This window comes from Physeter macrocephalus, chromosome 1 (genome assembly GCF_002837175.3).
Source record: "Physeter macrocephalus isolate SW-GA chromosome 1, ASM283717v5, whole genome shotgun sequence".
Lineage (NCBI taxonomy): Eukaryota > Metazoa > Chordata > Mammalia > Artiodactyla > Physeteridae > Physeter > Physeter macrocephalus.
In genome coordinates, this window is record NC_041214.2 from 63517111 (window position 1) to 63531491 (window position 14381).

At 34.9% G+C, this 14381-nt stretch overlaps 2 protein-coding genes across 9 annotated transcripts in view; one reads left to right on the forward strand and one right to left on the reverse strand.

Moving 5' to 3' along the window:
- The window catches only part of GPR160 (G protein-coupled receptor 160), a 39929-nt gene extending 37468 nt beyond the window's left edge, over positions 1 to 2461 (forward strand). Inside the window, exon 4 of the mRNA XM_024124434.2 lies at positions 816 to 2461. Within this exon, the coding sequence (XP_023980202.1) occupies positions 883 to 1899 (1017 nt within the window). The 5' untranslated portion in view covers positions 816 to 882 and the 3' untranslated portion in view covers positions 1900 to 2461. The remainder of the gene's footprint in view (positions 1 to 815) is intronic.
- A 35-nt stretch (positions 2462 to 2496) lies between these two features.
- PHC3 (polyhomeotic homolog 3) overlaps positions 2497 to 14381 on the reverse strand; it is an 88339-nt gene continuing 76454 nt past the window's right edge. For 6 of the 8 annotated variants that reach the window (XM_028491095.2, XM_028491085.2, XM_024124363.2 and 3 more), the window contains one exon: positions 2497 to 12577. In XM_028491095.2, the coding sequence (XP_028346896.1) occupies positions 12423 to 12577 (155 nt within the window). In that variant the 3' untranslated portion in view covers positions 2497 to 12422. Of the gene's footprint in view, positions 12578 to 14150; positions 14282 to 14381 lie in introns of all 8 variants that reach the window. The other 2 variants (XR_008616926.1, XR_003680284.1) reach the window with 2 other exon arrangements.

Consider the following 14381-nt stretch of genomic DNA (forward strand, 5'->3'; position numbering starts at 1 on the left):
TGTAGTTTTTTAAGGAACCTCCATACTGTTCTCCATAGTGGCTGTATCAATTTACATTCCCACCAGCAGTGCAAGAGGGTTCCCTTTTCTCCACACCCTCTCCAGCATTTATTGTTTCTAGAGTTTTTGATGATGATCTCATGATTATGTCATGACTTAATGCAGGAACCTTCCATTTTTTTTGGAAAGAAGTATCTCAGTTTTTATTTCCAGGGAACTATTCTCTTTCTAGGAGAGTAAGGGAGTGAAAATCAGGTATCCTAGATCCTCTTTCTAGAGCTACACAGAGTTTCTATGCCTTTTTTCGGAATTATTCCCAGTTCTTCAGTTATAAAATTGGATGACATAAAACATGGCTTGTTTTTATAGTAGATGTATTTCTAAGAGTGTTTCAGTCATTTTTCTTTTATTAATTTTTGTTGGAGTATAGTTGCTTTATAATGTTAGTTTCTGCTGTACAGCAAAGTGAATCCGCTATATGAAGCCTATATTTTGGCTCTGGTAGATAAAAGTGTTTTTCTACCTTTTTTCAACAAGTTATTAAAAGCTGTGCTTATGCAGAAGTTAGTAATTTATATAAAACAGTTTCGTTATAGAGCTGAGAGTTCTGGACCATCTGGGTCTCAAAGAATGATGAGAGTATACACGTTAATTCTTCTTGATCAGATTCTGTATTCATAAGTATGAGAAATGTAAATTTATTTGGGGAAATGATTGGATTAAAATAGATTTTTGAGATGAGGTGCTTTGTAAAGTTTTAAAACAGTGATAGCATCAAGATAACATCAAGGTTTTCTTTTCACTTTTCTTTGCAGGGATGAAAAATAAAGTGAAGCACTGTTTTATTGTAGCAGCAGGCCTTTGAAATTGAACTGAAAAAAAATGACTGCTCTTACTTCAGAGAACTGCTCTTTTCAGTACCAGCTACATCAAACAAATCAGCCCCTAGATGGTAACAGTCTGTTATTCTTGATTACACTTGGGAAAATATTATTAAATATCCTCACACTAGGAATGAGAAGAAAAAACAACCATCAAAATTTTATGGAATATTTTTGCATTTCACTAGCATTTACTGACCTTCTACTTTTGGTGAATATTTCCATTATATCCTATTTCAGGGATTTTGTACTTTTAGGCATTAGGTTTACTAAATACCACATCTGCCTATTTACTCAAATCATTTCTTTTACTTACGGCTTTTTGCATTATCCAGTTTTTCTGATAGCTTGTATAGATTATTACCTGAATTTCTCTAAAGCCACCAAGCTTCCATTTAAGTGTCAAAAAGTATTTTATTTCTTTGCAGTTATTTTAATTTGGATTTCAGTCCTTACTTATGTTTTGGGAGATCCAGCTATCTACCAAAGCCTGAAGGCACAGAATGTTTCCTCTTATCAGTGTCCTTTCTACATTAGCATTCAGAGTTACTGGCTGTCATTTTCCATGGTGATGATTTTATTTATGGCTTTTATAACCTCTTGGTCAGAAGTTATTACCTTGGTACAGGCTGTTAGGATAACTTCCTATATGAATGAGACTGTCCTATATTTTCCCTTTTCATCCCACTCTAGTTATACTGTGAGCTCTAAAAAAACACTCTTGTCCAAGTTGATTATCTGTTTTCTTGGTACCTGGTTACCATTTGTACTACTTCAAATAATTATCCTTTTACTTAAAGTACAGATTCCAGCGTACATCGAGATGAACATTCCGTGGTTGTACTTTGTCAACAGTTTTCTCATTGCTACAGTTTTTTGGTTTAATTGTCACAAACTTAATTTTAGAAACATGGCATTACCTGTGGATCCATTTGTCAACTGGAAATGCTGCTTCATTCCACTTACAATTCATAATCTTGAGCAAATTGAAAAGCCTATATCAGTAATAATTTGTTGACATGTTGCCATGTTAAAACTAACAGCTACAAGAATTATAATTTTACAAATGGGAAAGAATGATGACTTGGGACATATAAAGAATGAACTGAACTGAAAGCTCTCCCCGGCATCCCAAACTTTCATACCTTTTCAGAATGTGTCATTTTGGGATTGTAACATTATTTATTAGGGTTTTTTTTTTTAACAAAATACTTCCAATAAGAAATATTTATACCTGTTGACCATACTGATATTTGTGTTACCCAGAAAACTACTGGATACAATTATTTATTAGGGTTTTTTTTAACAAAATACTTCCAATAAGAAATATTTATACCTGTTGACCATACTTACATTTGTGTTACCCAGAAAACTACTGGATACAAACTGTTAGGTAAATCTGCAATTCACTGCCAACTTTTCAGATTTAAATAAATAAACATTTTTATTACACTTAGAGCAAGAAAATCAAGATGGTTTTCTTTAAATAATTTGGTGTAAATATTCTTTAACATAAGGGGAAAGATTAGTGCAATTTAAATTTAGCTAATTTTAGGACTTCCCTGGTGGTGCAGTGGTTAAGAATCCGCAAAAAAAAAGTTACTCTGGGGAGTTCCCTGGTGGAGCAGTGGTTAAGAATCCGCCTGCCAATGCAGGGGACATGGGTTCGAGCCCTGGTCCGGGAAGAGCCCACGTGTCGCAGAGCAACTAAGCCAGCGCGCCACAACTACCGAGGCTGCGCTCTAGAGCCCGCGAGCCACGACTACTGAAGCCTGCGCACCCTAGAGCCCGTGGGCTACAACTACTGCAGCCTGTGCACTCTAGGGCCCGTGTGCCGCAACTACTGAGCCCATGTGAGGCAGCTACTGAAGCCCACGCGCCTAGAGCCTGTGCTCCACAGCAAGAGAAGCCACCGCGATGAGAAGCCCACGCACCACAACAAAGAGTAGCCCCTGCTTGCCACAGCTAGAGAGAAAGCCTGCGTGCAGCAATGAAGACCCAACGCAGCCAATAAATAAATTCTTTAAAAAAAATAGTGGTTAAAATGGTAAATGAAAAAAAAAATTCAGCTAATTAAAAAAAATATATCTCTGTTCTTAGTGCAAATACTTCTAAAAGTTTTGGTTGCTCACCTTACAGAACTGGCAGTGGTGACTAGGTCTCTTTCCTGACATAACAGATCCATCTTCAGTTGTAACTTATCATCTGTCAGTCATATATTTGCATGACAACCCGTAATCACATTGGCGACGTACCACCACGGTGTGAAGGTAGGGCTTCTCACCCTCAGCACTACTGACGTTTTCTGTTAGATAACCCTCCGTTGGGGGAGCTGTGCTGTGTGCTGCAGCAAGTTTGGCAGCATCTCTGCCTTCTATCCACTAGGTGCCAGTAGAACCTCCTTTCCCAGTCACTACAATCAAAATGTCTCCAGAGACTGCCATACTCCCCTCAGTGGGCAAAACGGTTCCCGGTTGAGAACTACTGGAGTGAAACAATCTAAACGGCAGAAAAATCTGAACTCACTCTGTGAGTTAAGCTACACAAATACCGTCTAATTTGTCAATGTACAAACCTGCTCTACTTCTCTGTGTTACTTTCCTTCTGAATGTATTGGCTTTCTAATTGGCCATATGTGGAACTGAGATACTTAAGAATATATTTTACTTAATTAGTAAAGACTTATCCTCTCTGCAGATTTTAAACCTGGATAATGTATAACTACTTCAAGCCCCTCTAAGCTGTTTGTTTACTTAGAAGATGCCCATGCCTCACAAGCTTAAAGGAAAAAAAGAAATTATTCAGTTGACCAGCCAAATGGAAGAGGCTTTTATTTGTAAAGAAATGAACTTACAACTGGTCTACAATATATTATTGTAATATAAACAATATAAATAAATGATCCTGTAGGCCCACTAACCTTCCATCCAGACCCACATGAAGCAATGTTACAACAATATTCTATGTGAAAATGTGCAGGTAACAAAGGTGCAATTACAAGCAAGTTTAAGCAGCAGAGTATAAGGTGCTTTAATTTAACAGTTAATGTTGCCATCAACAAACATTTGAAATGTTCAATTTTACTTCACTGAATACAGACACAACAAATATGAAAATCTAAAATTCATACACATGCTACTGTTAATATGAAAGTGCTTTCTCTTTTTTAAAAAAATACACCAAATGGACAATCTTTTTACATAGATCATGGTGTGCTCTTATAATGCAAAATTAACTTCATTGTCAGGTTATACATTTTAAAACTGTAGCTACAGACACCAATCTAGGAACGCTAATGCTAAGAGTGCTAAAACTATTTCATTCCCTGCAAGGAGGACTCTAGTACAATATCCAACATAAAGAATACATCTATATATAATCTTAACATTTGCTTTTTGTAAAGATAAAAAAGTTTTCTTTCCCCTTGGTGATGCTTTGTTCATCCTGGTTGGGTCAGTGTTTGAGGTTTTAATAATATGAAAGTCCTATTTAATTAGAACAATGGGAGGAAGCAAAAGGAGGAATTAAAAAATCAGTTAACATGTGCATAAGGCATCAAAAATAAAAATTTTAAAAAGTTTATCACAATTTGCCTTTGTTAAGTCAACGGCAAAAAAATGTTTTCAACAAGCAAGCAGACAAAAAGCACTAATTCAACAAAGAGGCTTGAAATGCCTGACACCAGTGTCAGCATCCACCCTGCACACTGCTGTCTACAACTCCAACCTACACCACAAGCTCACCCCTTACTTTGAGGAGTTTTTTGGAGCTTACTGTGACTTTTTTTTTCCTATGGAAAAAACAGAAAGACCAAGCTTTTGAATGAGGTGATTGGGAATCCAGTTAAATGTCTTAGAAATTAGATGTCCAAAATTATACCATCTTTGCACACTCCCACTGATTTTTTAAAAAATTTAGAATACACATACAAAAAGTATTTATGTAATAGATATTTTAACAGCAAAAATATTTGAAAAATTACGTAAGTTAAAATATTTTAAAAGTTTTAACCAGTACCATGGAAAAATTTTTTTAAACCCAGACTATCTGGTCACTTGGATGTTAGTGTTCCTGTTTACAAACACTTTATTATAGATTCTAGTCTAACATGTATTTGGACATTTTCCTGCTTTAAAATGCTGTAACTATGATACTTAAAAGATCTTTTTAATATGTTTCCATTTTGTATCTTTATGGAGAAGGTTAGTATCAAGTGATATTAATATGTGATGTTGTGTCAAGAGGAAATCACAATGTAATTCACAGAATCCTCGGGTGGTAAGAGACCTTCTTCCCAGTTAATCAATTCTCCCATTCTATATTTACTCCCCAAATACTTGTAAATTCAAGCTCCAAGCACAAAACTGTTTTACTGCTTGCCGGTTCTGCATTTTAAAGGAAACCCTTTTACTATGCAATATATGAGTGCTTTCTAAAAAGCAGATATTTGTGATAATAGTAAAATTTTATGTAATCTTTCTTGCTTTAAAAAGACAAAACCAAAATAAAAACCAAACCTTTTCAGCAAGCTCTTCTGAGATTTTTCAGTTTTCAAAAGTTACTGCACTGTCAATACTGGGTGTAGTTCAAAATGTATAGTAAATCAGCACCAGCTTCTTTGTATTGTTCTGTCACACACCCTGCATATAGCAACACCTCTGGAATAAATTCAAGTGTCAAAATAATTCTGAGAAATATGGGCTGTCATAACAGTTTCAAAATGTAAATCCTAATATTAGGTACCTTTAATTTTGTAACCTAATCAGATATATGGATTAGTATGCAAAATGTGTTATAGGAATTATGATGTGATTCACTCAGATCCCTTAGATATCATCTAGCCTAATCCTTTACCCAATGCATAAAAATTCCCTCTCAGTTCCACTTTACATTCAGTACATTAATAATAATTACATCCATGTTTGTTCAAGCCACAGTCAAAATGGGGGGAAGAGAGGATTTTGTTTACTTATTACTAGTTCCTTAAGTATACCACACACTGCACAGTAAATGTTCAAATGGTTTGCTAAATGAATGGATAAATGAATGAATGACAATGTTCAGATGTGTCCATATGTTCAGTGGTTTAGCAAGAAGCGTTTAGAAAAACGTCCTCATTTGCTCATCTGTGTGAATTTTCTACCTTAATCCTTAGGAGAACAAAGACTGTGGGTGACCCAGGAAACGCATGCTTAATAAATAATTATCTTTTAGCAAAAGCTCTTAAGTGTGAAATGAACCATTAAGAAAGGAAATTAAGAGAATTAAGATAAAAGAGAATTAAGTAGGAGCAACTTTTAAAAATACCCCATTATGTGGCCTAGAATCGTAGTTTTATATAGCTTAAAGATGATTTTAAACAAAATCAACATTTTGAGTAGTACAGGCTCCATGCTGTATATTCAAAAGAGGAAACAGGTTAAAAGCTAAGTAATGGCCTAAGGTGTCACACAGCTAATTCACCAACTAGAAGTAAAACCCCAGCCTCCCAGCCAGTGTTTTATCTTCATTTATCATGTTAATTTAATGATTATCTGCATCTCTTATTTACTATTGAAGTAATTATTTAGTACTACCTAAAACAAAATTATGGCTTTAACATAAGCATTCTAAAAGATTTTAAGCAATGGATACATCTGGTCTGCTTGAGGCAAGACTAAAAAAGTTCCTTTTTCTAAAATATGTTGATGTTCATTTCACTACCATTCCCCACCACTCTTATAAACCCCAACTTGTTCACCTCCATCAATTAAAGCTCCACAAAATCAAGGATTTAACACTGATAACAGTCCCTAAAGTATAACTTTTAAGTCAATAAGATGGCTACTATCCATCCTTAAGATTACTGGAGTGAATTTAAATAGGTGATCTAAAAGTACTTACTTTTTTTACTCTTACATTTAAAACTATACCATGTTAGCATAATAGTGCTTTAAATTTATATAGATTTCTTTTTTCCAAATTAAAATTCATTTATTACTTCTTTTAAACAATACATTTTAAGACCTTTACACAGGTTTTCTTTTTCTATGGATTCATACTGACGCCACCAATATCACTGAGAGCAACTACTTTTCAAAGGCAGTAGAAAAAAATACCTTTTAAATGTACCTCTTCTTTAATGTCGGAGGTTGAAATTGTCACCTTTAAGTAAAATTAAATGTTCACAAGCTATACAAAGGGAAAAAAATGAACCATTTGTGGAAAACATTTCCCAAAGCTCCCATGAACATGGCACTTCAGAGGTGTGTGTTCATGTGGTAGAGCAGAATGGGAGAGTTTTCATTAGAGAAGCTGAGCTTCGGATCTGAGAAGGGCAGGTCTCCCTTCTCATGTACGGGTACTAAAGTGAAAGTTCAGGAAAAGCCAGACGTTTTGCTCTGGAATATGATGGTAAAAATTATATTTGTGTCAGTGCTTTACAACTTCCAAAAAAACACCTTTACCATAGTATTATTTTAAAGTAGATTAAATAAGTTCTGAAAAATAATATGTAAAACTTTATAATTTTTTAAAATTTAGGAAACTTTTCCCAAAGAAGATAATATAATTTTCAACATTTTTTTATTGAAGAAATGGCTTATATTAGTGCTATGAGGGAAACTATATAATGATACATTTTATGAACTTCTAACAAAAGAGGAATATCTTCCCAAAGAATTTTTTTAAGATGTACAGCTTATAATAGGTTGAAATTAAATTTTAATAAGATTGCATATTTACTTTCCCTAATATTGTATTTGTGCTTATTTAATTGAATCACAATTGTTAAGATGAAATCAAATGCTCTAAACAGATTCAGAAAATACCAATATTGATGAATGCAGATTAAACAGTTCATTTCATGATCCACACTACTGTGCATCAAAGAAATAGAGGTAGGCTTGTGTTTACTGAAATCCACGCTAATAAACAGAACCCTATAGCTCTTAGTCATCCAACTCTTAGACTGAGACACGACCTAACAAAACACTATCTTAAAAATCTTAAAAATGCCTTTCTTTGTAACAATCCACAAGGTTGATTCAACTGTAGTATCTGACAATGGATACTCTCTCCTCTATATAATTCTGATAACTCAATTATAACAATTAACCTTTGAGTTCTTGACAAATATTCTCCAACTATAATAATTATCACCTTTTTCAGAAGTCAAAAATCACCAATTTATGTATCATTGGAACTATTAATATGCTCCTAAGGGCAGAATCTCTTGATAAAGAGAGTGAAAGAATGAATTTGATTACAGGTAAATCTTGACATAATAAAAACTACACTCTGTTTATTGCTATAACTGGGACCCAACCATTACAATTTATTATTCTGAACTACTGATGGCCATATCTATAACTACACAACCTCACTCAGTTAACCATATTATCCTCTTGTGTCTGGAATGCTTTTCCCCGTTTGTCTCCTCCTCCACTTCCCTGTCCTTTCCCCTAGAAAACCTTCCCCAAGGCCCTGTTATAGTTACATGTCCTGCAAAGGAAACAGACTGAGCAAACACTGTACATAAATGGCCAGTTTCCACTGCCCAGAGGGTTTACGAAGAAATGACTGTTAGGTATTAGCAATTCCTGCCCCAGTTACCTCCCTAAAATTAACCCTACTACAAAGTCCTCTGTAGGGATTTTCAGGCAAAGGTCTCTCTAAGAAGAAAGTTTTCACAGTTTCCTTGGGGCTTGAGGAGGTAAGGGGAGTGAGGCTCTTTCATCATCCTATTAGGCAGTAATGCTCAATGCCCATTGCCCAGAGGCAGCATGAGTTCCTGCCATTCACTAAGGGTGAGGATCTTCAAACCACAAAATATAACCAGGCTGTTCTGGTTGAAAATATATCTTTGAAATGTTTTAACAGTGTGTCCAGCCAGGGATTTCTTCCACTCGATATGGCTATGAGGATAGCATCATTCCCATATATGTGCAATAGTTTACTCTTTCCAAGACTGTTTACACACATGCAAACACAGCCTAAGACTATACTCAATCTATATATTGCCTCCTTACCATACTTGTGCCATGGCGGTACCAAAACCCTGCAAATGCAAATAATGGGACTTTATAACATTTAATTGAACAAGCCAGTAATATGGGGCACTCGGACAGATTTGAATAAATGTCTGACTATAATATTACACTGGATGTGGGAAGATAAGCTATGTCAAAAATTAAAATAAAGTGGGCTACCTACAAAAAATAATTTCTATTTGGAACTAGGTAAAACATGAATATTAACTTCAAAAGTGCAGAAATTTGTTCAGCGCTGAAGTGGGATAAACTAACAAAGTGCCAGGTCTCTTGTCTGCTTCTCCACCATTCTCAAGCTCCTTCACTAATATTTCTCTCCCTCTATTCCACATTCTCTATTCTGAGGGGACAGCCCTTAAACTGGGACTTTAAAAAATGTCTCTTTAGAGGATGCGCCAGCAAATTAAAAGTACCATCATGGAAAAATTACCAGCCACTTAAAAAGTGACAGCTTGTGAGACAGCACTCTTATACTGATTATATATCAAAGCTGCACAGCTGTGTCAGACACATGCCTACACAAGGCTTGATGAAAATGCACATCATGTAAGAAACAACTTTTATAAACCAGCTCTCTGTGTACTTTCTTAGGAACACATGGCTTAAAGCAAATAAAATTTCAAACTTGTAGGGATTTTCTTCCTCAATGGGAAAAGAGTGCATCAGTATAAAGAAGTCAAAAAATGCAAACTTAGGTAGCAAAAGTAGGAAGAACTTCCCATGTACCCTTTCTGCTTGTTATTCCCTCTCCTCCATCAAAATCCTGAAACAACTAGTAATATAAAGGAAAATGAAAATGACAGCACTCTCCCCACCTATTTCATACTAAAACTGTGCTTTAAGCTCAGGAGAGAAGTGGACACCCAGTGTTATTGTCTATATCCATTATACATAACTGAAATTTTGAAATTCAGATAGTTAAATTACCCAGAAAGAAACAGCTGCATCAATGGGAAAGCTACTAGTTAAAAGCCAATGAGCCATTTCTAAATAAAATAACTTGAAAAAAGCAAGTATATTTTCTGGGTATGTTTTGAGTAGGGACAACAGAAGATCTGGACTGTTCTTAAGATTATTATAAGATTTAGAATTATAAGGTGCTCTCCAATGGAAACCCCTCTTGTAAGCTTTCTCAGATACTTAACACAGTGCTACGCACAGGGGCTTTCAGTAAGTACATAATGACTGATATATCAGAAGAGGGACCACAGTTCCAAGTTAATACCTTAAAGGCTATATACAGATAATATAGTTATGGGAGGTAATCATTATTGCCAGGGGAGTCTATCTCCAAAGAATCAATTCTGTATGAAATGTTTGTGGATCATCTGTGACAAAGTTTTAATTCCAGGGGAGATTTTCCATTGTGCCCTTCAGCCCTCATACAGTGGACCATCTCCTACTAATGCTTAACCTATACTTGTGTTCTGAAATTACAAGATGAGGGGAAAAGTCAAAGCATATGACAACTCTGTCATAATGATTAACTGCTAATAAATGAAAATTAACTGTAGAGTACCTACCTTTCCTTGAAACTGTAATCCAATAATTAAAAATGTGATATACAGAAATATGTGACATAGACTACAAGCTATTGTAGGTCTGGAACATGAGCCTTACACTATATTACATATTCTAATCCTACACATAACTATCAGTAAATGTCTTTTTTTTAAAACATTACTACACAAAAGAATCCCACAAAGCATACATTCAAACAAGAGGCATCTAAAGGTTAAAAAAATTACCCGCTGTATTTTTGTATAAAAATAATCAACATTCTCTAATGTACACAAAGCCAAAAGATAAATATCTGTGATGTCTTTAATGACATCTTTAGTCTTCTACTAGCGTAACACAATCTTTTTTAAAAGATCAGTGACAATGACTGAAACCCATGGACTCTTCCTCACTTACTGAACTTCTGCCAAATATCTGTGTATGTTCCTTCAATTATTAAAACATTTCCATTGTATGGTAAAGATAAGATTAAAAAAAAGATTAAAACATTTTTGATGTCCAGGACTATAAAGTTCACAGGCCTGCCACAATTTTTAGTGCCATAATTCTAAAAGAACACTAACTGTTCAATGAAAGGTTTTGCTTTAAAATTTTTTTTCCCTAAAACATGTACATACAAAATTAGATCCAATTATCCAAGAGAGATCAGTTGGATAACTGCTTTGCAGGAAGCATACAAGGATTTAGTCAAGGAAAAAGGAATGTGCATTCTAGCTAGATCCAGCTTGTTCAACACTAGAAAAATCCAAAGACCAACCACATAGCCTCTACAGAGTATTGCCCTGCCAGCAAAGGCTGTGTGCACTGGTTCATAAGGCATAATCATATTATGCCTTCATCAGTGCAGAGAGATATGAAAGATAATTGTTATTATGACTCAATACAGAGAGTCAAAATTCTTAGTATGGTAGTCCTCATTTTACAGGCAGATTTTCCCCCTTTTTCTAGAATGCATAAAACTGGGAAAAATACTCTTAGCAGAACATTAATGCTATCTGAAATACTTCCATTGTACAATGTATTCCTTATTACATCCCTTTTTAAATTTTTTTTCTCAAAATATCCCTCTGGGTGAAAAAGAGCAACATTTATCACTCCTATGTTATGGTTTCTCAACCTTGGCACTACTGACATTTTGGACCAGATAACTCTTTGTTGTAGAGGGCTGTCCTGTGCATTGTAGGATATTTAGCGACATCCCTGTCCACGCGTCAGATACTAACAGCAACCCACCCCCCACAACCCCTAAGCTATGACAACCAAAATGTCCCTTGACATTTTCAAATGTCCCCTGGGGAACAAAACTGACCTCTGTTGAGAACCACTGCTCTAAAAGAACAAAATCTAAGAGGAAAACTAACTTCCTCAGTCACACCAAATTCCTGGTCAAGTTTGGAATAGAAACCAAATCTTCTAACTTCCAGATCAGTATTAGTCATGCTAGAATGCAATCCTTTTTATAGACAAAGCAACTGTCTAAAAGACGTTTTTTAAAACATACAGTGATATCTCACTGCATACAATTCCAGTCACTGGACTCCAAAATTATTCCTAAATCACTCCTAAATTATATCTCTCACGACAACCCATAGAAAAATTATAGGGTAGAAAAATGTATAAGAAAACCGAATCAAAAGAGGAGAAATGTAAATCATTAAATTACTTTCAAAAGGATTTTTATATTAATGATAAACATCACCTTTAAAAAAATTATCTAGTAAAACACTTTGAAAAATATCATGGCCCTCTATAACAAGTCTTTCAATGTTGTAACCTGTAAAATTAATTCACCAATGTTAGCTAATTATGAAAATGTATCAATATAATGAATTATTTTATCTGTAGAAGAAATGTCAGCCTTAATGCAGAGATCCCAATGTGCTTGGCTATCCATCACAGTAAGTGATAACATTGTAGGACAACTTGAGCCTTTACCTTACAAGTTTGTTTAAGAATAAAACTGCTGTTATTTCAAAGCCTCATGATCCCGTTAAGATTCCTTCAGAGAGTTGATGCGTGCACAGATCTTTAGGGCCGGGCCTAGCTTGATATTCATTGCACTCATAAGATGGTCTTCTTTTAGCAAGAGAAGAGCCTGTCCGTCAATCTCCTGTGCTCTGAACTCATCTGCAATATCCTGGCAGCCTAGAATTTGATCAGAGGAAGGATGTTAGAATTAATACACAACAATCAGAGGTTACTCCTAACAGTCACAATTATGCTCTCACTGTGTCTGAGTATCTGAAATACAGGCTGAGAAACAAATGAAATTTATTGATGGTAGTCTTGGGTTCACTCTTGAAGAAGAGAGTATTTCCTGACATTCTAAAAAGTAAGAATTCGAAATCCAGGTAAAGCAATTTACTTGGAATTCTTGTTCTAGAAATAATATTGAGAAATAATTATAAGTCAGGTAAAATGTACAGATTGTTCAGTCCAGATATAACATACCTTCATGAAAAGGGCAATGCTGTCACCTGAAAGCATGCCACACATACAGCAAGTTTGGATTAACTAGTCATTATACCTCAAGAACTTTACTTTGTATAACATATCCTTCACATACAGGTACAAAAGAATAAAATATAATGTTCTGCCATTTAAATAATAATTTAGAAATATTTTCTCAAGTACCACTTTCATTATCATTTGTACCTTTATTCTGATTTACAACCTTCAATGTGCCAGGCACGTCCAAAACATTTTTATTATTCACTCAGGACAGAACCAATCCATCAAAATTATAGTATCAATCTATTGCTGAAATGTATTACAATGATCAACTTGTAATTTCAACTTCAAATCTTAAATTAATATCACTGGACTAATCTCCACTTCTGATAAGAAAATACATTCTCATTGAAATTTTGAGCTTCCTGGCTAATCTCTTGACAAATAACCAATATTTTACCTCTCTGTGTAAACCAAGTGCTTTAGAGCAAGTAACAACGTGAGCACTCTACTTGAACCTCAAACGTTTCTATTATCTACCGAATTTTGCACAGCCAGGCTAATAAACTTCCCCACTAAAGGTAAAGAAACCAGCAGGGAAGGTAATGAATTAAGGAACCATGAGAAGAGACAATGCAAAAATGTGGAAGCTTCCCTATAAAAGACAAAATTATAAAAGTGAATTTAAGAATAAAAACTAAGAGCTTAAAGTCTTTCTTTTCTATTCAAATCAGCATTCTAACGGAGAACACAAAGAAAAAGATAATGGAAATGGTTACATTATACCTTTGGATACAACTTTGCTGGAATGATTGTTCTTTCTACCTACCGCAAATGTATCATCCTCTTGTTTATATAAGAGGATATCATCCTCTTATATAATGTCATCCCTATAACCCCAGCACCAAGCACAAAACATTGTAGGTGCTAAATACCCATATTTTTGGATAAGTGAAGGACTCACTGAATGAATAATGAACAAAAAACAGAATCTGCTAAAAAGGAGCTATCTGTAAGAGTAACACAAACTTTTTTTTCTGTATTCAGCTGTGTGGCCAGCTTTTCTCTTGGTTATTTCTTTTCCATCATCTCTGTTGGTTGTATCCTTCCTGTTTCCTATATAGCAATCAGCTTTTCAATTTCTCTATTTTAATAATTTCTCAGATTTTTTAAAACTGACATTTCAAAAGTACCCTATGCAAAATTTTTATGCTTTTGGCCACTTACCATATAAAAGAAACTATATAGTTAAAATGGGATTACTCACCATAGAAAAGCCCCTTTTCTTTTCCCAGAGGTAGCTCTCAAAACTGGGCAGACAAAACTGACTAATCTTGCATCTAGTTGTGACTTCATCCTTCTTTTTATGAAAGAACTAAATGTTCTTCTCTCTTCAGTCTTACTTACAAGAACACAGGAAAGAAAAGAAGAGAGAGAAAGATAGCGTAGGACTTACTTAGATTCAGAAAACAGAAGCAATGAGAAGTAACGAGGACCA